At 38.9% G+C, this 26,601-nt stretch overlaps 1 protein-coding gene across 4 annotated transcripts in view; it reads right to left on the reverse strand.

The window, feature by feature from the left end:
- The window catches only part of mlphb (melanophilin b), a 59,510-nt gene extending 35,944 nt beyond the window's left edge, over positions 1-23,566 (reverse strand). For all 4 annotated transcript variants that reach the window (XM_084723977.1, XM_084723980.1, XM_084723979.1 and 1 more), the window contains exons 1-2: positions 23,479-23,566; positions 18,666-18,832 (exon numbers count right to left, since the gene is read on the reverse strand). In XM_084723977.1, coding sequence (XP_084580103.1) covers positions 18,666-18,793 — 128 coding nt within the window. In that variant the 5' untranslated portion in view covers positions 18,794-18,832; positions 23,479-23,566. The remainder of the gene's footprint in view (positions 1-18,665; positions 18,833-23,478) is intronic.
- Positions 23,567-26,601: the final 3,035 nt, after the last annotated feature.

Raw genomic sequence — 26,601 nt, forward strand, 5'->3', positions numbered from 1 at the left:
ATAGCTCCACCACAGCGATGGGAATATGAGAACTTCTGTTTGTGTTTTATTTGTAAATCTACTTTTTTTTTTTTTAACCTTGTTCAGACTGCCAGCCCAAAGCTGTTTCTGGCATAGAGTGTATCCAGAATGATTTTAGAATGTCTAGACAGCAAAAAAAAAAAAAGAAAAAAAAAAAAAAAAAAAAACCCACATGAAATGTGAATCCATTTTCTACAAATGTGTCTCAGGCACAGGCTGGCCACTGAAATCTGATTTCAAAGGGTCTTTTGTGTCACTCACAATGTGACACAAGACGACAATGTCAAATCCAGATTGATGGAAGTGCATCAGAATGCTATGGAGGACCACACAAAGAACAACCGTCCATTGAAAGTTGCTGAGAGAAGTTGTCTGCTGGCACTTTGGGGGGAGACTTCTATACAGGCAGGGCTGGAATTCCTCATCCCTCCCTTGTTGCGCTTACATGGTTTATGATACTATACAACTTTATTGTTAGTATACAATGACACTTATTTTGCATGCTTGGGCAGCTCCCTTCTAAAGATTACACACATCACATTATGTCCTCTGCTCTCAGTTAGCAGAGCACTGACTGATTGACACCGGTTTAGGATAGACTGATGCGTAAAAGAGTTCTTCAGAATTGAACTGTCAATTAGATGACAGAAGTTGGTATTTGCGTTTAAAACACGTGAAGAATCAGAAAGGAGCGAGAAAGGAAGATTCCCATGTTGGCCAATAATATTGCACCAACGTCACCATGACAGACACGTTAAACAAACAATGCTAATTATTTGCAAATGGCTACAACTCAGAAATAGAGAAACACTAACAATGCAGCTCGGTTTTGGCTACAGAAATAAGCAGGGAATAACCTTTTTGAATAAACATCTTGATGCTCACTTCGTCTGGCAACCAGCACCACAGTTGGAGAGGCCAAACAGAAATACTGAGCAGAGGGATAAACTTTTGTTTGCCCAGAAATGTTTTCAACATGTGAACACAAATGGCCATTTTATATTTCTGATTACATGGAATAAGGCAGCTTTAGTTGGGCTGGTAGGGGTATTTTTGAACTTTGAACAGAGCCAGGATAGCGGTTTCCCCCTGACTCCAGTATTTATGCTAAGCTAAGCTAACCATGTCCTACACTACTCATCACACTCTCGGAAACAAAGCAGATAAGCACATTTTCCCAAAACGTTGAGCCAAGAACTGTTGAGCTGTCAAGGGATACATCTGAAGCTAAATTTCTACTTTCTTACTCATGTTGCTTTTACAGCTAAAAAAACAAAAAATATACCATTTCATTACACAGATTTTATGAGACAGGATGCTGGCTGACAAACGTGAGTGAAGGGCACACGGATGGCAACACTTGGCTTCATTTTGGCAACTTTGTGTAAATATTATGTCAGCCTTGTTACATGGAAAAGTCAGTAAATGTAGAAATGACTGCAGAACTTGTCCAGGAAACATTTAGTGCTACGCTTACTAATAAAAATACTAAAAAAAAAAAACTCATCAAGATAGCTGAGGTCTAGCTTTCCTGTGCATGGTCGCTTGATTTAGCATTAATAACACTGTTAGTGAAATATTCAATTAAACATTCTCATGAAAAAGGTGTGGTAACACTTTATTTTAATGGGGTATTCATAAGACTGGCATGACAGTCATGACCATGACCTGAAATCTGTCCTGAGGATGAACAAATATTTATTAATTTTTTAATGTCTGTTGTCAGTAAATGTCATTCAGTCAATAGTGCCATTTTTAATTGTTTTAATGTCACAAGTTACATCATTTGAAATGTCTCTGTTATCTCAACTTGACATAAACAAGCCATAGAGTTAACGGAAAGACTCCTGGCGTCACGGGGCTGAATCAGCTAAAAGGATGGCTAACTACACGACAGTTAGCTTACTTTAGCAACATCTATTCATCTGTCTATGACAAAATTCTGTAAATGACTCTACCCTGTTATCAAAATGGTCTTAAAACATTTAATAACATATTTATGACAAGCCCAAAGTGTGCTACATTCACTGAGATCAAGGGAATTCATGAAACAATTATAAAGGTCTTATGACAGCCAATGTCAAAACCAAACAAGCCACATATGACAGTATAATGTAATGTTAACGCACAAAGCTAAATAGTTTCTTTAAGTTTGATAATTGGGCCTGACAGCATGTGATCTTGGTTAATGTCAAGTTGTCATAACATAGACATCTCAAACATCAGTCAGTTTTGCATGTTACAAAAATAACATAATTGAGTGTATGACAGTTCATGACAACAATCATCAACATTCATAAAGATAACTTCATATCTATTACAGGTGTCATGTCACTGTTATGACAGTGTCATATGCACACCCCTTCAAATAAAGTGTTACCAAAAACATTCAGTGACCTTTTGAGTAATGTGTGTTTAATTGTGTTTATTTGTTACTCAGTATCCTCACCTACAGTATTTATGTATCTCTCTGTACATTAATGCAGTCTGTATCTACCTTTATAGGTCATTTTCTCTCATTTTGTCTCCAGCTGAGTCACTATATTGAAGTTCTCTCACACAAAAAACATTTTTAAAACTCTTGCATGCCTTTGTTTGTTTGTCTCGGTGTAAACGGCATCACTCAGAGTTAATTAATACTGGTTACTCTGTTGAAGTCTTATATTACAGTGTATCTGAAAAAAAAAACGAGATCAGTCTGGTTCTGTTACACACAGTATAAATAAAGAGCAGGGAAACAGTATGATTGGTTGGTGGTAGACAAGATTTCGCCCAAGGTCTTTCTAATGATGGGGTGTAACGTTAAAGTTAATGAGTCAGACATCTTGCATTTACATCTTTACTTTTTTGAGTACTTGTATTACAGTTAGCAAAAACAACCCCATGCATTTTAGTCTTAAATTTAATTTAGTTTCTCCATAACAAACATTTATTTTGTTCATGCAGGCAGCAGAGGAGAAATGGCAGAGAAGTTACTTTCTTGAAATATTCTCACATTAGTTTGAGCAGTGTCTTTTAGGAATGAGTAGAATTATGTCCAGCGATATGGAAAACAATTTCTGACAGTGTCATTTTAAAAGAATGAGAAACATTCTTGAACCAGTAACAAATTGTCTCAACACAAAGGCCTCATGCATGAATGTTTTGTTACTTTTCTTTTATATTTGTTCTTAAACAAAGCAGTAAGAGGAGAGTGGGGCTCATGAAGTGTGCAATGAATCAGAATTTGATCTTAAATTGGATGCGCATACCAGGAAGTTTGCAGTTAGTATATGGAAATGCCCCAACAAATTCACAGAAGGGCAGTAGATTGAAGTGCCACGTGCAAACTACAAATCCAGGTAACAGGTGAGTTAGACTCAAAAAAAACAAGAAGAAAACAAAAGAAAAGAACACTGAAGGAAAGCAAAAAGAAAAAAGAAACTTTTAAACAAACATGTAGGAGCAGATTGGAGCATCATTTAACAGGTTTCTCTGTTGTGGCTTTTATACTGGTTAAACAGTGGACTGGGAAATGTCAGTCCCGTCACCAAACTCTCTGGAAGGCCTGGACACCGACAGAGGTGAGGACTTGCAGATGGCTTGGACTGGATTGTTTTGTCTCTGATCTAATTTGAGGCTCCAGAACGACACACAGGTTTTGAAGAATCTGTCCTGATGACATGATCATCTTTAAATGTAAACAAATTATTAAATGAGTAAATTGTTACATATAACATTTTTCTTTCATGAAGCAAATTCCTTTTTTCATAATTATTAATATTTTGCAGCACAAAACACAGATTGGCTTTTGAATGCATTGACTAACATGTGCTAAGACTTAGTATTTCAAAATAATAACATTACCTCTCAAAATAATAACTATTTCAAAATAATGACAGTATCTGAAAATAATGACATAGCGTTTCAAAACAGTGACTTAGTATTTTAAAATAATGAGAAACATTCCAAAATAATAATTTACTTATCTTAATATAATGACTCAATATCTAAGTAATTGTTTTGAGGAAGTTATTTCATTACTTTAAGATATTAAATCATTATTTCGAGAAAGGTTCTCATTATGACGTACAGGATATTTATTTTCTCATTGCGTTCTCTGAAACGGGCCGTGCACTTCTGCTCAAAAACTTTAAGAAGTAAGGCCAGATCTTATTCAAACAAACACATCTCTCCTCTCCTCTGTGTGCTTTGGCAGCTCCTCACACATGTGTCATGATTGATTTCATTCTCTGTGTCAGGCCATCCTCTTCAGCAAATGTGAAGAAAACTTTGTGCTTATTGCAAGAAAAAGTAACATCCTCAGCGCCGTGAGATGCTGACAGTAGCGGAAAGGAAAAATTCAGATAACAAATCCCAAATGTCACACAGCGTGGGTGGAGTCTGGCAAAACAGCCACCGAGGATGAGAGTATGCTTATTGTTTATTAAAGCTTTTTTAAAGGCCATGCTTTTTAAATCATAGCCCAGATCATTGGGATAAATGGGATACTTTGCAAGTATCCCATAAACTTTTGCAGATACAGCTGCTGGCCATTAGTGATGTGATTTAAAAGTAATATCTGTTAAATCTACCTTCCTCTGAAACATCAAATCCCACAGATCTGGTGTACAAGGTGCCCTTCTATGATTCAAATAAGATGTGTGCTGTAGGCAGCTTCCAAGCCTTCCAAACACTGATACATGGCTGGCAAGGTCAAATATCAAAGACAAGTGCAAAGGCCCAGAATATTCCTGAGAGCGCGAGTGGTTCCCTCTGCAGGGGTGTCATCATTTTAGAACCGATGTGATAAGCTGCAGGGTTTTAAGGGTTCTCTATTGAGACATGGCTGAAAACTATTTATAGAATTTTTAGTTTTTAATTTTGCTGACATCTCTGGTAATTAGGTGGCCATTATTTTACACTATATACCTTAAAAAAGTAACAACTTTAAAACAGTATTCATTGATTTTTGTTCACCTGGTGGAAATTCACATACTGTAAAACTTGCTAACATGTCCAATATCTTGGGAAAAGTTCCACAAGACAAGGGGACGTATTAGCATTTATTTGGATCTGTGTTTTTGGCCACCTGAATAATACAAGTCCAATATTTACTTTCCTTTGAGCTCTGTTTTGGTCTCCACAATCTGGCTCTTTAATTGAAACAGGTGCTAACTGTCTCTGTCTGCTGTATGATGCTGTGCAGGCAGAACACTTTAACTAGAAACTGGAACTGGCTGCCTGCTGGTGCTGGAAATGACACTGATGAGAGCAGTGAGACTGAACCCCAACAGTAAAGCTGCTGGATGCAAAACCAAAATAATGGGCTGAATGATGCTAAAAATACTTTCAGAGTGGAAAGGAACCGCAGAGTTTGGTGATAATTATCTGTTGGTTTGGCACGATGGTCCCTTTTACATTATGCTCATGTCATGTCTTTGAAAAACTAGTGCAGTGTCCGTGCCTGGGGCGTGGCCATTTTGAGCATGCAGCCGTTCTGAGCGCATGGGCCAGTATCCAGGCTCCTGGTATTCCTGAAAAACAGCCAACTGATGCAAGTATCATGGTGATTATAACAGATGCTAATTTGGAACACCCGTCCCTAGAAGAGATTATATGAAAAGCAGTGTTTTGCAGTGTTGTTGGGGGGTCGGGGTCATGCTTGTTCACATGCTTGGCCATTTGGAACGGGCTGATTCTTCCGGGTATTGCTGCGTGCAGCTATCAGCATTGCAGCATTGTTAGTGAACATACCCATTTCATAGCTCATGCCAGCTTGGAATGTGTGCCCTGTATGACCTACAGTTTGGGCTATCTGCTTGTTGACTCGAGAGAAGTGAAGAGGAGTTTGTAACTTGGGTGACCAGATGAATTTGGGTGAAATGCAGGGCAGGGAGCAGGGCATTGGCGTGTCATATCAGAAGGAATAAAACAGAAAAAATCCTGTCACAGGTGACAGATGTGTTAACGTTAATTTAAACATCTTGTCAGCAGATAAAATGGTCATTAAACTGTAGGACCTTACAAGCACATTATTTCTCCTTCTTTCTGAAAAGTGACAGTCATAAATTAAGCTGTACACTATAAATATTTGGCATGACTGTACATTTTATAGGCAATTTTACCAAGTAAAAGTATAAGTATGTCCTCAAAATCCTCAGTATTTGATTAAAAGCAGGTACTGCAGAGCATTTGCTTAACTGGCAAAGCTCAGGAATCCGGGTGCGGCGGCCAGACGCTCACTTAGACACAGACAGCAATGAAGACCGAAGTAACTCAGTCTTCCCATACATGGTGATCCTCCACGTCTGTCCACACAGATCAAACTGTCTGTAGTTTAAATTAACTTCCTGTTTCAGACCTTCCTAGCCGTGTTTGAGCTGGGTAGCTTACCTCACAGCCTTTCATCTTCACACCATAATCTCATATTCTCCTCTTTGCCTCTTTCTTAAATCAATTCTAGAATTGGACTAGTTACCAAACACGTCACTGGGCCAGTGAAAGTGAGAATAAGAGAGGAGTAAAAAGAGCAACTGACACACTCTGGCATAGGCACACAGACGATCAGAGCTAAGACATAATGCTTTCCAGAGAGGGACCCAGCAGCTCCACATTAGGTTTGTAGATACATTTCCATTTTTCTTAAGACAATTTACAAACTGTCTACTAAAATAAAAGTATCAATTGATGAGGAAATGCATTCTGTGGGTTTGACAGACAGACAAACATTTTCTGATTCTTCCATGTCTGTTATGCTTTTATGATCTTTCCTCATATGACTCACATGACTGTGACCTATCCTTATTTAGCCCTCACTAACAAACATCACTAACAGTTATAAATGTGCTGCAGCTTAACTTAATTTCGGTTTCTGTCTCAAAATGAAGGTCAGGTTATTCTCTGCGCAGGAAGCTCCGTTTAGCAAGATACAGATTTAAGGATTTGCTCCAAGCCCACAGGAAGAGCCCTGTGCTTTGAAGCCAATTTGACACAGTGGGTAAACCTCTAAATGACAACGCCACATGATACACTGCAACCCCAAAAGACTTTCCCCCCAGAAGCGCACGTTATGAAAGAAGTAAAATGGTAATAAATGTTTCTGAAGCATGACAACCCCTGCAAAATGACATGTTTAATTTAGATTCATTCAATTTGATGACATTTGGAAAGTCTACACGAGCCGCAAGATTAAATTATTTTATCTCCTCTCACGTTAGGGCTAAATTACAAGTTAGCCAGCTAGCTGAAGTCTAATGCGCTTGCTCTATGAGTTGCACACTGTGGAAACTCTGGCACAGATGTTGGCTTCATATGAGCGGAGGCCTGCCTTCAATGCTGGATTCCCCATGATATGCTTAAATCTATTATTAAGTCATTAAATCTGCTTTAATTCTGTCCCTTTTTTGCCATTTTGGGGAGACAAAAACAAGCTATAAACAAAATATTGACATAGTTACTTTTTAAGTTCATATAGCTTGATACCCATGTGGGACACGGGTCAACTTTTTCTGTGCTGTTTCCTATACTTAGATATGCTACGTGCTAGTCTTGTCTATGTCAGAGCACGTGAGCTAAGTGATGCGGTGAGAATTTATGCTTCTCACTCATGGAGCTGTTTGACTCGCCATGCTTCCCTGCTCAAAGCTGCACCAGGCCGCTCTGCTCATTATCTCTGTACACTGAAGTCAGGTTTCATCCTGCTCTGCCCAAATCGGTCACTCCAAAAAAAAGAAAAATTTGCATTGTAATCCAGCTGTAGTTTAAACCTTTAGGCCAAAACGCACGAAAAGCCTCAATATACATGCTTCAATTGAAGCTTCTATGGAGATTTTAAATTCCAACACCACAGAACCAGCTGCATTTTAGGAAAAGGTTACTATTCATATGTATTTATTTCTTCACTACTCACCTTTTTTCAGCTCAGTCTATATAATGACTGAACAGTGCATGATTTTCATGTTTTTGTATTAAGGCAGCAGGATAATTTACATCAGCTTCACTCAGTTTACATTAGTGAGAACGTTTTAGACCGCAGCAGACAACAAACCGAACACTGTCACACACCGAGGAGATGAAGAGAGAGAGACAGGTCTGGACAGTTCATCAGCTAGCTAATCTACATCAATCATTAGCTAGCTCATGTTACCTGGAAACAAGAAAGGAGAAAGTTGAGGTGACACAAGGTACCCAGCTTGTTCAACTGTTATCTGCGCACAAAAGGGGTGGGACTAGTGTTGTTTTTGGCAGCCTGTTTTAATTTTAGTTTTAGTCTAGTCTTTGTGTCAAACTGTCATTTTAGTTTTTATTAGTTTTAGTCACCTTCATACTCTTTTTTGTCTAGTCAAGTTTTAGTCGACTAAAAGTCTGAGCATTTTAGTCTTATTTTAGTCAGAATAACACATGACTATTTTCGTCTAGTTTTAGTCAATGAAAACTGATGACATTTTAGTCTAGTTTTAGTCAATGAAAATTGTATTTTACTCTCTTTTTAGTATTCTAATTCTATTTAATCCAATCAGTATAGCAGGGGTATTCAACTAAAATTCAAAGAGGTCCAGTTAGAGAAAATTTCCTAAAGCAAAGGTCCAAAACATCATAATGTCTAACTTAGTAACTAAGTAAAAACACTAATACCACAATGTAAAAATACCTAAGTAAAGAATGTGAGTATTTTTTCCATCACAGCAGGTCAGTGATCAGTGAATAGTGTTTTATTTATGGCGGCCCGCCACATTAAAAACATCGACACCGAGACATGATTTTCTATTTTTTTGAGCTGCGCACCTTTTTCGGTCGTGTCTAGAAGGTAACTCTTTATTTGCACAACTCTCGCGAGTTATTTCTACTAAAATAATCAAATTCGCGCGATCTTTCGCGGGTCTAGGGTTCCCTTCTAGACACGACCCTCTGTCTCTGTCAAACTACAGACAGCAGACTGTCTGTAAACAGCACGATGTTACACTCTGCAGTGTTTCACACAAAGACTTTATTTGTGTGGACATCCAGGTTTGGTTTGTCACCAACTTTGTCATTTTTATTTTTTTAGTCAGTCCGAGAGGACGACAGTATCAGTGATTGATTAGTGATCAGTCTGCCCTCCTCTCCTCCTTCACCTGTTCACTCTGCTGTGAGAAGATCTCAAAGTTTCTGACAGAGAAACACAGACTCTCCTGTTTTACGTTTAGGCCTCCTTATACAGTTGTTTCGTTTTATAAGCGCATCTGGTTGGTGTCGATGTCATTAACCATCACATTAGTTTCTGTTGTAATAAACTCGTCATTAACAACAGTCTCCTCCACACGCAGCTTCTCTGCAGTTGGTCTGTGTGTTTCCTGATCAGATAAACCAGCGACGGAAACACTAGAAAAGTTGCGCCAGTTAAAATAGAAGCGTCTTTAAAATCTCTTAATAATTTATTGGTTATAAGTCCGGGTCCGTATAGGACGGCGTCTGGGTCCAGACTCGGACCGCGGTCCACCTGTTAGCGACCCCTGGTATAGACAAAACCAGATTTTTCTTTTAGTCAAACCCATTTCACAAATCAAACATGGTTATCTTATTCTTATATTGTTACCTTATAAACTTGTCGTGTTTTTCCCCGTTATTTTGTGGCCGCATTTCTCCCCATCTTTTTCCACAACACATTCCGTTTTGTTTTCCACTTGTTTGTACTCAAAGTATGTCCATAGATCATGTCTTTGTTTTCTCCGCGGCTGCCCGGCCATGATCCCACCACAGCTGCATCTAAATAATGCCGCGAGTGGGGATTGGAAGTGACGTCGCCTGCGTCTGCACAGTGCGACACACAGCCTAGGAAACAGAAACACTGCAAAATAATAAACGCGACTGAACATTAAAAAGTTATTTCGTCTCGTCTCGTTTTGGTCAACGAAAATGAAGAGACATTTTAGCAGGGTTTTTATTTTGTAAACCACATTTCGTCTCGTTTTTATTCGTCAACAATATTGCATTATATATTTTTATTATAGTTATCGTCACATAACCACCATTTACGTTTCGTCTCGTCTCGTTTTCGTCACGTGATAAAGGTTCGTTGACGACGATATTTCGTCATAAATTTCGTTGACGAAAGCAACACTAGGTGGGACCAAGGACGCGTCATTGTCATGACTGGTCACCATAGGGCTGACCTTGCTGCTGAGAGCATCTAGTTCAGTCAGAGTGCTCTCTTTTTCCACTGTAGTGGCAAGAGGCTATAAGGACAGATAACTTGTTCCAAATGCTGTGCTTTATTGCTGAATTGCAGCAAAACAAGTAACCCTTCATTAAGGATGTGAACTCTGTCTCCTCTCTTGATCGCTCTCTCTCTCACACATACACACAAACAAATGATGCATCCCTCACATCCTAACAGTGAGTGTGTGTTCCTGTAAATTATTAATAAGTTAAGGGTCAACCTGTACATTTGTGTTCATTTCTGATATTCACTCTCCTTTTAGCTCTTTTTTTGGTCTGTATCCACTTCTGAGGGAAATATCTGGCTCTTAAGTGTTGTGCAACGTCCACCAGCTAACTGTCTGTCTGTTGTTTGGTGTGGCACAGATGGTGTACTGTGGGAACAATCCTCACTTTTTGACCAACATATCCTCATACCCAAACAACAGAATAGGTCAGTTGTCAATGACTCCCAAAATGACATATATGATGGTGACAAGTGAACCGGATCTTATAGTTAATGTTGTGAAATGGTCGTAGATGAGTTAGGTTTAGGTGACAAAACTACTTGGTTTGGTTTAGGAAAAGATCATAGTTTGGGTTAAAATAATTACCTTGTATAAGTCACGTAAGTAACCTAAAACTAAATAAGTCAACACTGATATTTGGTTACACTCAGGATAGGAGCCCCAGTCTCCTGGGTGAAAGTCCTGTTTTTCACCCCATTTCCTCCGTGAGCAGACTGTTTCTCTCGTTAAACTGCTCCTGTCATAATTACTATGGCCACTAGTACGTCACTAACAATAAACCTAAATATAGGTAGCAATAAGTTGCTTGCACAGATGACTTATTCAGATGTTGTTTTGTTGAGGATGGGCTGCTCTGATGTATCACCTGACGTTTCCCATTTCCTCAGTTGTAGCAACTGGAGGGGGTAAAGGGGATAATGCTGTTGACAGGTGACCAAATTAAACACTTTTTGCGTTGCATAAAATTCTGGATTAGTCTGAGTGTGAACATTGTTGGAAATATTTAGCTTAATTTAATGATACAGCTCAACAAAATATATAACACAGGCCTAGTCATTTCTGGGCATTTTAATGCAGAAATGCTACATATGACACCTTTAACTATAACAATAAAACACTTAGATGATTAAATGATGTCTTTGTTGTTTTGATGGACTTAAGGCAAAACAAACTTTAAATCCTTGCCAAAATAACGTATTCCATTTTATAACCCAATGTGGTTTTTCAAGATTTAGGCGTGACAGTTTTATATGTAAACCACATGAAGATGTGTACCTATTTATAGATTTCAGAGGCCTGGGATGAAAACAACAGGCCTCTGCAGCAAATGACGCCTCATTTGAATGGAAAACAAATAGATGAAGAAGAACCTTGGCAGGGGCTGCAACCTGAGTGGCTCAAATTGAAGAAGGCTGGTCGCAAACACAGACAGACCTATGTGGCTCTGTATCAAAAAGAAGATTCCAGTGGTAATGAAAGCAAACAATGTCAAAAGGGCTCTTTTGTAATGCACATGCAGATACACAAAAGCACTATATCTAACAGAAAAATAAGGAAGTCAAATCTTCATAATGCATTCAAAAAGTCTGGAACATTTTAAAGCGGCTCAGATGAGATATGCAGCCCAGAAACGGCCCTGTGAGGCATAATCTCATATTTTATTCATAATAATGCTGTATGAATAAATGGGAAATCAATTTGGCTGAGATAGCCATCGTAGGGGAAAATACTCCATATTAGTCAAATATTTGTCATATGATCATATAAAGCTTTTACTTGTTTTATTAAAGGTCCTGAAACACCACACAGCGGTTTTCAATCACTCTGGCTGATTGGACTGACAGTCAGGTGGAAGTTAGATGAAGAAACTGTGTGATGTGTATGTCATATGTGTAAAAACACTTTTACACACACACAGACACACACACACACACACACACACACACACACACACACACACACACACACACACACACACACACACACACACACACACACACGTGTTACAGAATCAAGGTGTGTTAGCTGTCTTGATGAACTTGAGCAGCTGATGGTGACAGACACGGAGAACCAGGGTGATCAGTGTTTTTTGGTGGACCTAATTAAAAGGATGCTGACCCTGAACCCTGATGATCGAATCACAGCCCTGGAAGCCCTGCAGCATCCTTTCTTCGCTCAAACTGTCCCACAGAACTCCAGTCCTGATGACTTGGACAAAATTGAAGAAGCTGAAGAAAGTGAACCCAGTCAGCAGTGCTCTGGGTATCTGAACACAGGATCAGAAACTTCAGAGTGATACAAGACAATGAAGAGGAAACATCAAAAGTCAGTCAACAGTCTTCCTCTAATCAGACAGGAGGACCGGACAATGATCACTGCAGGGCTGAAAGCTCCCCTGCTGGTACCCTATAAGATCAGACAACACTCACAGCAGGGTTGAAAGCCCCAGTGCAGACGCACACACAGAGGTACAAGACGCCCAAGAAAAAACACTTGAACTCAGTGGACAGTCTTCATCGGATGAGGCAGCAGAACCGGATAATTTTCACTGCAGGGTTGAGAAACCCCCTGCCAACACCTCCAAAGAGATTCCAGAAAAAGAAACACCAGAACCCTATGAACAACGATTAGGGTATCATACAGCAGAACCAGACAAAATACACTGCGGTGTTGAGGGCCCCCATCCAAACATCTACATTGAGATACTGGACACTAAGCGAACCTAGTCAACAATGTTCTGGGTATAAGACAGCAGGTGTAGACAACAGACACTGCAAAGTTGAGGGCCCCCATCCTGACATCTGCATCGAGATTCCAGATTCTGAAGAAGGACCAGAACTTAGTAAACACTCTTTGGTCCTACCATGTCAGATTTTGGTACCAGATCTAGTTGAGATCCCCATTGCCAACAAAGAAAGTTCACCTGCCTGGATCAGAGGACAACAGGATGTCCAGCCTGAGACCAATGCTAACAAAGATGGCTGGTTAAGACATCTTGTCAAATGGATTTCAGACACATCTACTATTACTTTCCCCTGCATAATTATTGTCATTTTCATTTATTTTACATTTACATTAACAATAAAAACTTTAAATCAATTATGATGATTTTTGCAGAGATCTGTACCATACAAATGTATTTTCTTAGGTCTGCAGAATATGTGTAGGTCAAGACATCTATGCAGCACAATATTTAATTCAAAATGGTCTTTTTCCTTTAACAAATATTGCACCTGCTGTGATTTGAACATTGCAGTAGGCCACATTGCAATTTCAACACAATTTTTAAGTGTTCAGCAATGTGCAAGTCAACCTTCTGAGGAACTTTAAAATACTACCATCATACCCTGTTTCTGTCATCATGTTTCTAGACTGTTTGTCACTGTCATACTGTAAAGGACCTTAGAATGATGTAACAGACCAATCAGAATCGAGTACTTAACAAAGGCATGTAATAAACATCCTATAATACATTTACAAGTTACTCTGGCAGCTTCTACTGTTTCCTCCTGGGAAGAAACATTATCATATCACATCGATATTCCAGTTGTGCATTGTGTATTCTTAAATTAAACATTGTTTAAATAACTTCTGACCAAACTATGTTGGAATGCACAGAGGGGCCTGCAGCTAATTATTTGCCCCTGGGCCTGCTAGTAGGCTAATCTGACCCTGCTGTGGGTTGAATATTTAGCAAGGGTTTATCTGGCTCAACATGAAGCTGAGGTCAGGGAACAACAAGGATGATTATATGCCTTTAAAATTTTACAAAATGCCCACTTAACAAATATTTTAGCTAATAAGCTAACCCCAGTTGCTCTGACTCAAAATTTTGCCAATACTGATTGTATTGGTGTCCCATTACAAGCCAAAATAGCTACTGTTTTAAACCCGATTTGGTCAAATTATTGTTGTCTTTTTTGTAATATGTTATATTGTGCAACTGTGGATGTCAACAGGCTGTACGACCGCTACAGGACCCACAGAACTCTACAGACCAGTGCAAAGCAACATGCAAGACTTTTCTCATCTGAAATGGATCATGGAGTTGGAAGGGCCAAAGCAGAGAGACATTCAAGCCCTTATAAAACAACACACTTTTATTATTGTAGTCACTTCATGAAATATCAGTGGTATATTAAATGTGACTATGCATATTATTAGGTATCAAAGGAAACAAAGCAGGTTTGCAGCTCACTGCGACCACTTTTTGAAATGTTCAGTCAAGTTTTTCTAAAGAAAAGTAAATTATCTAAACAAAAGATTATAGGGGGTTGCATGGTGGAACAGTGGTTGTGGGTGTGGGTTCTTTCCTGGTACTCTGGTTTCCTCCCACAGTCCAAAGACATGCACATTATAGGTTAATTGGTAACTCTAAATTGCCCATAGGTGTGAATATGAGAGTGAATGGTGAATGGTCCAGCCCCCGGTGACCCTTCAAGGATAAGCAGTTACGGACAATGAATGAATAGGTCAGCAAAACTTGTTAAAGTTTATTTCAAAACTTCCAAAACTTTGAGTTGGGCTCAAAACTTAAAAATCTACTGCAGTTCGTTGCCTCTCAACTGTTTTTTTTTACAGTGTATGTTCACCACCTAGTTGCTGACTTTGTCTGCCATTCACATACAGTCAGATTTTTTTCTTACATGAATTCAATAAATAAAAATAAATAAAAGCATGCTTTTACTGACAGAAGAGTGAAACTGATTCAAAACAGTAAAATTGCAAACTAGAAACTCAGATAGTGTGTCAATCAGAGCTGAGGGGAACAGAGTTTAGATAACAGCTGCTTTATTGATCAGATTTTGTCATATACATTTCTTACACACACACACACACACACACACACACACACACACACACACACACACACACACACACACACACACACACACAGAGCAGCTTTGTATGCTTTCTATGGACACTTAAGCTGTTTGAATTACACCTATGTCTTGTCATGTCCTTAAACTACAGCGCTCCGACTGACACACACACACACACACACACACACACACACACACACACACACACTGAGTTCTTCAATGCACTCACAGTGGGCAGTGTGTCAGTGTAGTTTCTTACAACTTGGAATATAACCAGTGAGGTTGGATTACTGACTGCTTCCTCAGGCCCCTCAGGGGCTCCAGAGGATCATTTCATTTGATCACTTGCAAATGTGTTTCGTAATATGTTATAAAGCACCATATAAACTGAAAGGAGAAGACCTATTATGCCCATTTACACCTCTATGTTTTCATTCAGGGACTTCATTAGAGTGGTGTTGAGTGATTCACAGTTCCAAAAAATTTGTATTTGTATCGTAACTGCCAGGAGTCCCTCCGAGGACGCTGATTGGCTGCACCACTTTTGGTGCAGCCAATCAGCAGCCAAACTGGGTTTCACAACCTTAACCTCATATTCAGAGGCAGCTGCATAAAGGTACCTTGTGTATGAGATACCAAAGGGCGGTGACAAATTGTCAGTGTGTCGGTACCGAAGTTCAGCCCAGATTATCTGTGAGGGGTTTACAGATCCTCCTCGAACTGCTCTTGGACTCATCAGGGCTGCCTCAATTATTTTTTAAACAAGTTGGGTATTTAAGAGTCAAACTTTGGCTTAAATCAGCGTGGAAGTGAAAGAGAGGTCTTGCCAAGCAACATTTAGCTTTCTAGCCCTTCAAGCTAACGTTAACTAGCATACTACTGTTGACAGATATTAAGCTGACACTTAAAATCTCACCTTCAGTTCTTGCCAAAGAATAGACAAACCAGGTCGATCATGTCCGTCCATATATTTTTTTCATCCAGACCTGCTTCACTTCTGCTTTTGTTCTTTCTCACTGTAAAGCATTATTGCTACTACAACAAGTCGTTCCACTAAGTCTTTCTCCACTGTTTACATCTGCTTTCCCATGAAATCACACGTGAGATCTCCTCTAGCATGATAATCTTGATAATATCCAGTTATGTGGTGTGTGTGTGTGTGTGTGATTATTTTCAGATCTTGTAGTGTGTGTGTGGTTATGATTAGAGAGAAGAGAATATGTGAAGTTTCTCATTACGTGTGTAATGCAACCGTATTTCAGAATCGACGCCAGCGTGGCCAGTGTTCTACTCATACACAGGGAAATTGGGCAGGTATTCCAGGTTTTGCAGGCGAAACATAATAAAGCTGCCATGTGTGATCTGGGGGTGATTTGTGAGTGCAGTCAGTACATCTCAGTCAGTCAGTAAAGAATAGTAAATAGTAAAATAAGTACATAATTAAGTACAAAATAGTGTGTGTACATTTAGAGTTAACTTTCATACATCAGCAGTTCTGTAAGGTACATGCAAAGATGTTGATTACAGATTAGAGATGCACATAGCAGGTGCTATACTCTAACGTTGTGTCACTGACAGTTTTTTCTGTTTGTGGACTGTCATTACTATGCTGAAGGACTGCTCCTGCTCCTGCTGCTGTAAAGAGGTCAACCCACATCCAGGTTTAGAGGGAAATTCCCTCTAAACCTTTTCCGCCCACAGCCTGATATCTAAACCATCCATCAGTCTCTTCTGCCAAGAACATGTGAGTAGTAGCTCAGTGAGTTAGGAGAAAATTATTGAATCGTCTGTTGGTGATGCACCGCTCAACAAAGTCAGCCCAGCCTTCAGGAATATAGTGCAGCATTCATATCTGATTGGTTTTACCAAATTTAAACCAAACAAGACCGGCCATCTTCTCTCAATAAAGAAGTACAGCAGATAACCAATTATCCAGCATTACAGGCTTTGAAGACAGGATATGTGATTACAGGCTAACCGTGATATGTGAGCACCCCGTGTTGTCTACACTGTCATGATCATATGATGATATCAGAGCAGAAAACCAGCATGTGAAACAAATACTGGATGTTTTTCTATAGTGTCCAGTGTCCAAAATGATACTGTATCACTAAAACTCATATAATGGTGAAAATAGCAAAATGTAGAAAAGCTGCTGTGTAGCAGGTTGTTAAACAAATACACACACAAATCCTCCACAATCTCTACTTCCTCATCCTTTATGGAAAGCAAAGGGATCCTAGAAATAGAGCAGTAAGAATATATGAGCCTCCAGATAATGCTAATTGTTTATTTTGACAGCGGTGTTAATTCCCTCTTGATGACAATAAATATCAATCAGCTAATTTATTCTGAATAAGAAAGCAGAAACAACTGCAAACTGCTGAAAAAACACTGCTTTCACACTGAGATTTGAGGCACTTAAGATACATGAATATTCACTGTCAATGTGCTGAATATCTAAATGATGCTGGTCACAGTTACTGCTGATGGAACAACATTAGCTAACATTAGCTTGAGTCAGTCCCTAACTAAGTCTAAGCAGTTGTCATAGTGGCTGCTGTTTTGCAAAGGTTAATATAATTTCACTTTTAAAAGTAAGTTAACATCAGGCTGAAGTACACTGTCCTGTCTGGTTGAAAGCTTCAAATTGATGTGTGCTTTGTTCTACCTGTAATCACACCCACAAATGGTGTCATAGGCTCCTGGAGTACATTTCTACATGGCTGCAGCACAGTGAGTTCAAGTAGCAACCTCAAAGCCTGAAAAATGGAACCAACGCAGAAGTGCCAAAAACTGCAGTTCCTGGAATGACCACTTGAGGGTGACTCCAAAAGCCAGTAATTTGTCCAGTCATAGACCTCATATTGCAATTCACAACTTTTCAGCAGAAATAAACATGTTTACCACCTGGTACAAAAATGGTTTTGGTCTCTATAGCTAATTTCCCCATTCAAGACAAGTGAATAGCAGAGAATTTTTCTATATCCTACCCATTTAAATTATATTAAGGCTTAAATTTATGCATAATTATGGGTAGACACTTCATTTGGCCGCCTCAGCTCCACTCTTGTTCCACCTCTTTGCTCATTGTTGGATAGGGGTCCCTCACAAGGGGTCACAAGCAAAGTGAACACACCAGGTGTTTACCATTGAACCGTAATAGCTTAGCATGTTAGCATGCTAACATGTGAGGGAGAAAACATGGCTGTGTATTTTTTTTAAGGTATAGCCTTATAGTAATCTTAAATTTATAATCCTGAATTCACAGAAAGGATGACTAAAGGAGCAGAGTTAGCAAAGCTGGTGGAAAATTTTATCTAATCTAAGAAAACCTGAGGGAAATATTACACACAAGACAAAGCTAAAAAAGATATAAAAGAGATATGATTTACTGAATAATATGAGCTGAATTCAATACAGTACAAGTAATTTGTCTGTATTGGATTATTGTAATAGGGTTAGAGTTTAAAGTATGAACACAGTAATGGATAAGAACATGGAAAACACACAATAAAAATGATGTGAAAGCAAAAGAAGGAATCCATTGTGAGATTCTGTGGGTTTTTGAGAGAGACAGATCTGAATCATTTTTTTAAGTGACCTTTTTCACTGAACCATCTCTTAAACTCACCCAAGCCTGTCCTCCTCCTTCTTCCTCAGGTCAAAATCTCGCTGGACGACAGCCCAAACATGCTTGGCCTCCTCATCTGTGAGCTTGGAGAGGTCCAGCTTCTTGCCTGACGTGGTGCCAGGCATCATTGTGAATTTGATGCCTGCGAGTGGGCAGGCTGCCTGGTTCTGGGCAACAGTAGGGTGATAGGAGCACACAGTTAGTTGTTTCCAAAAAGGGGCAAAGTTATTAGTCAGCATTAACAGTTGGAAACATGAGAAGGATTTCACTTGAATACTAATACTTAAAATAAGCTGCAGTGAAAACGCTGCCAATTTTAAAATGAGATCACTTAAATTTCTTCCAAATAATCAATCAGTGCTACACTGCCAGCGATTCGATGCAACATCAGGTGCTGAAGTGCACTTGGCACGAGTGTTAATCAGCTGGTCAGGCGAAAGTCACGTCATGTTTATGGTACAAATTCAAAGCATGAGAAAGGTTGGAAATGGAAAGGTTCCTGTGTGGAGTTTGCTTGTGAATGTTCCTGCACACATCTGTGGGAAATTGAGGAAGGCATTTGATACACAACTCTCTGAACTGTAATGTTCCACTGACCTTTTAACTCTTCAGAATTCTGGAAAGACAACTTAGCAGCAAATCAAATGTCCAATAAGTCAGTCAACTGTCAACAAAGGCTCACTTTACATCCACTGCTATCCTATAGAGTCCTTTCTATTTCATTTTGTTGCAAATATAACAGTAAAATAAAAGGGCATGTCCAGATGTCCATGTCCAAGTGATCACCATGAGAGATGCAGGTCAAAATCCACAGTTCTTATTCTGAAACGAATGAGGCTTTAGCATCCTCAGTTAGGCACCAATCACACAGAGCACCGTTTCAGCAGTAAGAGGCATTTCTTTTTATCCAATCATCCAACTGGATGAATTAACTTGGAGCTGTATGATTTAGGTCTTGAACAGAAAACAGTAGTTCTGGAGGCAAATTAGTGCAGTACATGAGTTTTGGGGTAAATTGTTTTAATTATAAAAGGACCAGTGTGTAGGATTTAGTGGCATCTCGCAGTGAACTTGCAGATTGCAAACATGTTGCCTCATTCTCCCTTGAATAGGAGACAAAATGAAAAGAAAGGAGAAATGCATGGCCATGCAACATGGATAACTCCATGGAAGAGGACTCACTTGGTCTGTAGAGCCAATTTGATGTAGTGACCAAACTATGTAATCATAATGTCATGACTTTAGACAAATCAAGTGGGTACCTACTACATGCAGAGTTGAAAACACTGACAATAGAGAAACAAAAAGGAATCTTGTCCTGTAAAGATGATACATTTGGAAGATTCCTTCTGCATCGGTCAGCTCAGACTGCTGAGGCCTTCTATTATGTTTGGCTTTAGAGAGCATTTTTGCACAGAACAAAGGGTTAGGATCAGGCTGTCTCATGGACAGGAGACAGGAGAAAGGATGAATGGAATGTGAGTGTCTTGACATCTTGAATTTTTCACTTCTGAAGTCTCCACTGTTAATAATTGAGAGCTAGGAAATAGTTTCTGACAAGCTCGTTGCGAGAGATTTAGTCAATACTCCTTTTTTCTGTACCAGACTAAAGTTACCATAAGGTCAAAATCAATGGTTAAGTGTTTTTTATCACAAATGTCACCTATATGCCAGGATCTGGCCTAACAATGACAACAATGTTGCATATTCTCTGGTATTCCTAAAGGTATTTTAGAGTTTTTTAAGTCTAGGAAAATATTGGAGGAAGTATTTCCTGGTTTCCCCTCTGACTTCTGTCAGCTCAGTGTCAGCACGTCTCGCTAATGTACTGACTTTACTACTATTTTTTTTTTTGCCGTAGAATCTACCAGAACTACTTTGGAATCTACAGGAACTGCTTTCTTTTCTACTAGAAAGTCGTTCCTACACGAAGCTGCTCACAACAAGTCTGTGCAATTTCTTTAGTAGCTAGGTCTTGATTTTTGGAAATAGACACTACTTATATGAATTTTTCAGATGCATTTTTTTGGTGCTTTGAGCACCACGAGCTGAGTGCCATTTAATAACATTATACTGGAGAGAAGGCACACATCTCTGTGGTTGATAGCTCCAAAACTCAACAACTCAGACCAAGATGATCTAGATGGATAAGCACAATAGGCCAGTGGACAACTGAGCTGTCTGTTTAATGGAGTTGATTGAAACATAGCTTTACTTCCTGAAGTCTGTAACCACTTAGTGCCCTTAGCTTGGTTAGCCATGCAGCTAGCTGACTCTGACTCCGGGTGCCAGGAGCCAAACCAAGTTAAAAATACACCTTGGCCTATTCCCTGTCATTAAACTGGCCTCTGTTGGTCTCAGATGAAGTGTTCAGTGTTTGTGTCCACCTGATGAATGTAGGTCCAGTCTCTTCTACCTCTGTTTTTGCTCTCCACAAGCTCCTGAGAGAATTATCTGGCTCTTAAGCTGCTAAATGCACCGCTGTGTTCACCAGCTAGTTGTTAGCTGTGTCTGTCTGCTCCCTGGAGCTGAGCATGTATGGTACAGTAGGTTGAAAAAAACAGACCAGAATAATAGAATCAATGAAGGGTCAGTGACTTAGAACACTGACCGAGATTAGGTGTTAAAGAACTCTGCGTCACATGCATCACATGCACATACTGTCCATCTGTCCTGTGATCTGGTGAGGTTTGGCACAGTTCAACCATCACATTGCTGAGGGATTCTAATGAAGTTTCGGTTAAATGGGGCCCACTCAAATATTTCACATGGCCCAGTTTCATGATTAACTTCCCTCAATAAATTCACTAAAGGTCCACTCAGGGTCACTGTAATTCAGCCAGTCCACAGTCCACACGAATGATCAGGACTGTCAAAATGACATGAAAACTTTATGATCACATGACACAAATCCCTTGTGAGATTGATGTATTTTATTTTATGGATATTTTATTCAACAAGTTTTGATATTTTTTGTAGTTAATTTTATTAACATTTATAAAGCCGGAATAGACTAATTACTTAAAGGCCAATTACAACACGTACATTGTACATATATTTTGATGGATCAAATAAACATTTTTATGTTTACATGACATGTAGATCATTTCTTGTTGTAAAATTAATATGTTGTCTGACTTAACATATAGCTGGAGAATTTTCATGTGTTTTTACCAGCTTATTATTTTCTTGCATACACAAATTTATAAGAAAAAAATGAGTCAAAGCTTCAGGTGCAGCATATTAACAGACTTCCCAGTATGCATTGTGTGAGAGTTAAAATCCTTGTTTGATGTGTGTGTTTCCATTAATTTTTAAGATAAATCATGGTTGTTTGTTTTCCAAAATGAGAACATTTTTGACAACAATTTTGAAAATTAGTGTTGAATTCAGTCTCTTTACATTTATTTTCATAAATCCACTGGGAGCAGTTTCACAGATTGTCGTCACGCCGATGCTGGAAAAAAGTATCTCAAACAGGAGCAGCTGCAGCTGTAAGTTCATGGTGTGAAATAAATAATTAACTCTTCAAACTGAGAAACTGTGAAAGGAAATCAAATTTGTTTTTCATGTTTTCTGTCCAGTGTGACTGAACAGTAGTTGGTTCAACTGAACATCTTAAGCTTACTGAATATTTGAGTTGGGCTCAAAAGTCAAAAATCTTTTGCAGTAACATTTTGAAACTTTAAGTTTTCTCAACTATTTCTCATCTTTTACAGTGTAATTATTCAACCCAAGTTCAATAACTTACATTTTGAAGTTGCACCAGCTTGAAATTTCTTACTCTGTATGTTAAAGTTCTGTGCGCAAACTGTTGATTAAGCAAATTGGCGTTTACAGTACAGAACGTACAGACCTCATAACACACAACCAATGCCACTAAAATACATGCAAACACTTATAATCAGGGACGACTAAAGGAATGCTCAGGAACATCACATAATTGTGTTTTCCACTCGTCATGTAAAAAGCCTAATCTAAGCTAATTGAATTTCTGCCTCTGCAAGTGGGCACTAATGGTCAACACAAGCACACAAGTACAACAACAAGTCACATTTAAATGGTAGAATCTGAGTAGAACATTGTGCTCACCCAGTTTAAAAAAATATTGCTCACAACTTTCCCACAGTTAAATTCTTAAGAGTTGAATAGTCAAACAGTATACAAAAGCTGTATTTGCTTAGTGGGCGTGAGTCAGTAAGTATCTTACAGTTCTATTAAGAGGACATTATGAAAATATTCACTTCAAAATTTAATTGTAATATTCCTTGCAGTACCTTAGTCTGTATTCTTTAACTTGTGAAATATTTTAGTGTGAGCTCTACAGAGGATTTTGTGTATTAAGGTCTGTTGATGCACACAACTCAACAGGTGCACATTTGAAGGACTCCTTGTATTTGCAAAAGGAAGGTTTGGCTTGATAACAAGGGTGGACACACAATCCTGGAATAGTTTAACCAGCAGAAGAACAGTACAGATTATGTCCGTTTTATTTAAATTCAAACCATTTTCCATTCTCTTATATGGAGTTTAAAATGTGGCCAGAAGATCAGAAGAAAGTTGTCAAAAATTACTACTACTAGCTACTAAATACATGAATTGTGCCTTTACAAGTTTGAACACTTTCATACCTGACTTTGATCCAATGAAATGAGTCAAATCACTGTTGCTAGCTGACAGAATAAGTAGCACAAATATCCAAAGAGTGAAATCATTATCGGTAACATCTTGGAAATACAAACACATGCAGGCATGAAAATCATTTATTACTGTGAACGTCATGAGGAGATGAATGTATGTAAATATGACTTACCTTGGTATTGTCAGAGGAACCCACAGGCAGTATTTCCTCTGAGGGCAGAGCAGGCTGACTGCAGGGCAAACTAAGTAGCAGACAGCAGTGCTAATCACATGTCTAGTTAACCAGGAGGAAGTCAGGCAGGGAGACAAGCCTCCTCTCCGCCTTCCCTGACTTTACTTCAAAGGGTCCGGCTATGTGCTTCGGCCCCCTGGTCTCACTGGCAGTGGTCCAGTATTAAATACATTTTAAATACATTCTGTTCATTTGCATTTATGTTGGCGCATGCCTGATTCATGGTAAATGGTGATTTTTGGGCATGTATTTGCTTGGACAGTATTCAAGTGTGCAGTGATCATGAGGTTATGCAGAGGCCAGTTGGGCTTAAGTCACCAGTCACATGTCATGGATCCTAAGATACAGCAGAAAGTGGTGATGCGTGACTTCAGAGCCTTTAACTGACAAGTGAGATCTGTTTATGCTAAGACAGAACTTTATTAATCCTGAAGGAAATTCTTGTATGAGATGGCTCAAAAAATGACAGTAACATAAGAATAAAAACAACAAAGTAACCAATAGTAGTAGTAACAGGAATAAATAGTGCCTAATAGAATAACAATAAAAGTAAGAAAAGTTGGCAGAGATACTGAAAATTACGTGATACTTAGTTCTGGCCAAGTAATAATACTGGATGAGCGATAAGTGCTGATATGTACAACAGCACTGGGACTTTTAACTACATGTATCAAAGCACCTTAAAGGTGTTTTAATAACTGTTACATTAACATTACAATAACTGACAGGTAGAGACCACAGATGATGAACATGAGATGTCTTGTACCATAACTATTCAGGTATTCAGGGTTTATTACAGTGGGGTTGCTGTCACACACTTTTTAATCTAACATAGTACACAAAGTAACAGCATTTGACCTATTAAACAGGGAAAATACCCACGTTTACATTCATATGTGTTATGGCTATGAAATGATTTGCAGAGGTCTTTGCATGCAATTATAAGATTGTTCCCTGAACAGTTTTCATGATCAGCAGATGGATTTATTAGTAGTTTAACTTCTTAAATCAGCTCAAATAACATAACTGCAAACATTAAATGCTGTGGTTGGTACATTTACTTTTAGACCACAACAAACCGTGCCAGAGTCCACTTGGAGGCAGACCGAGACCCAACGTTTCAAGTGGTCTTGGTCCGGTTGTTTGGTCCACACTAGGGTGAGTCTCAAAGAAAAAACAACAACAACAACAACAACAACAACCAAAAACAAACAATCAAAAAAATAAAACATGGACATTCAGTCTTTTAAGGAGTCTGAGCTGAATGCAGTCTTGAGGTGCTCTTATAGATCCATCAGGACAGCTAAGCTGTGGTGCTCTACTGCGGTAGTGTGTAGATCTACATAAAGTAGCTAGCAAGGCAAATGTTAGTGTGCCAGAAAATGTTTTTGCTGCTTGGCAACAGTCCAGCCCAGTGGCAGAACTGTTTGTGCTGTCCTAAGCACAAAGCCACACAACCGAGTCAGTTATGCCTACAGAATAACTTTGAAGGAATTTAATGAAAGGTGTGGTATAAAATGTATTTTTTAGAAAAACGGAAGCTATCATATTTGTGTGCGATTCCAGTGAATAGTTGTTGGTAAGAAACATACTGTCTTAAAGAGACTACTTTTACAGAGGACTGATAGACAGTTGGACATTATGATGTTTCACTGAAGTTGATGTTCGACCCGCTGGATAAAAAAATGTCATCACCTCAGGCTCGTGCAGAGGAGGGGGGGGGGGCTGGAGCACCTGCCCCTTTGACCCTTGATGCCCAAAGTGCCCTTTTGTCAAAGTGTTTTTTTGTTTGTTTGTTTGTTTGTTTTTTGTAAGTGTGTGTGTAAAAGTCTGTCTGTGTGGCCCAAAATAATAAATAAAACAAAATAATAATAATTCAGATCTACCCTCGGTTGGTCACATGATCCACGTAGACGTGCCCTCACTGCCCAGATGTGCCCTGTAGCTAAGTGCTGCTAAGCAACGGATCGCCCTCTACAGTTCCGCATGCGTGTGATCCGCGGACCACATGTGAGTGTCATGTCATAGTTTTACTGTCACTGTTACTTTTGTATAAGTTATAATATGCGAAATCTCAATGCAGAGTTACAGTGAACAGACAGGACAGATGCTGCTGTGTGCAGCGCATCTCTATGAAGAGCGACTGATTTAAAAGCCGTCACATCACCTTGAGTGAAATCCAGACCATAACTTTTTTCACTGATGTAACTCTGCTATCACCAAAGAAACAGATCATAAAACTGTGATGTTTATTGAAACTTTGGTGATATCAGCTGTCTTAACTTCTACACAGCTCCTCTCTGCTCACTGCTGCAGCTCTGTCTCACCCCGTCTGTGACACAGTGTGTCTGCTGATTGATTGATTGATCATGACTTCTAACCAATCAGATGTGCTGCTGTAGGCGGGACATTGAGCCAGACTACAGAGTGTAGTTATGTATTATACTGTACAGTGTATAATGATCTAATATATGTATAGTATATACATAGTACAGCACTGTATAAGTTTGAAGTTTTTAATATTATTACCATTGTCATTATTATTACATTTCATAACTATGGTGATAATTACAGACAGACAAAGATCAAAGACAAGTGCGTTTTTAAAACAATTTAACCCTAATCCCACCACTTTTTTCTTTTTTGCTGATCCGAAAAATGATCCAATCCGTGACTCAAAACTGTGATACGATCCGTGAGCATCCTGTGTGTGTGTGTGTCTCACTCTGCATACACCTCTCATAAGTTACAGCCACTAGTTAACCACACACAGTGTGCTGAGGGGGAAAAAATGTCAGGCTTCTTTTTGTTTCTATATGTTTCTTTTGTCACGGGCAAAGTGCATTAGAGATCTGTATCATTTTACTGTCGAGTGAGTTGCAGTGTTTTTCCTATGTTTCTAGAGGCAATGAGGCATAGGCTGTTATTTCACTAAAACTATGCAATGTACATGCATATTCACATAATTTTGGACTATTACAGTATGAATACAACAACAATAATAATTAGAAGAATTTGAATTGTGATTTTCTCAACTTCTCATTTAAACATATCAGTACTTGT

Source organism: Lutjanus erythropterus, chromosome 8, assembly GCF_056507025.1.
Source record: "Lutjanus erythropterus isolate fLutEry1 chromosome 8, fLutEry1.hap2, whole genome shotgun sequence".
In the NCBI taxonomy this organism is placed as follows: domain Eukaryota; kingdom Metazoa; phylum Chordata; class Actinopteri; order Lutjaniformes; family Lutjanidae; genus Lutjanus; species Lutjanus erythropterus.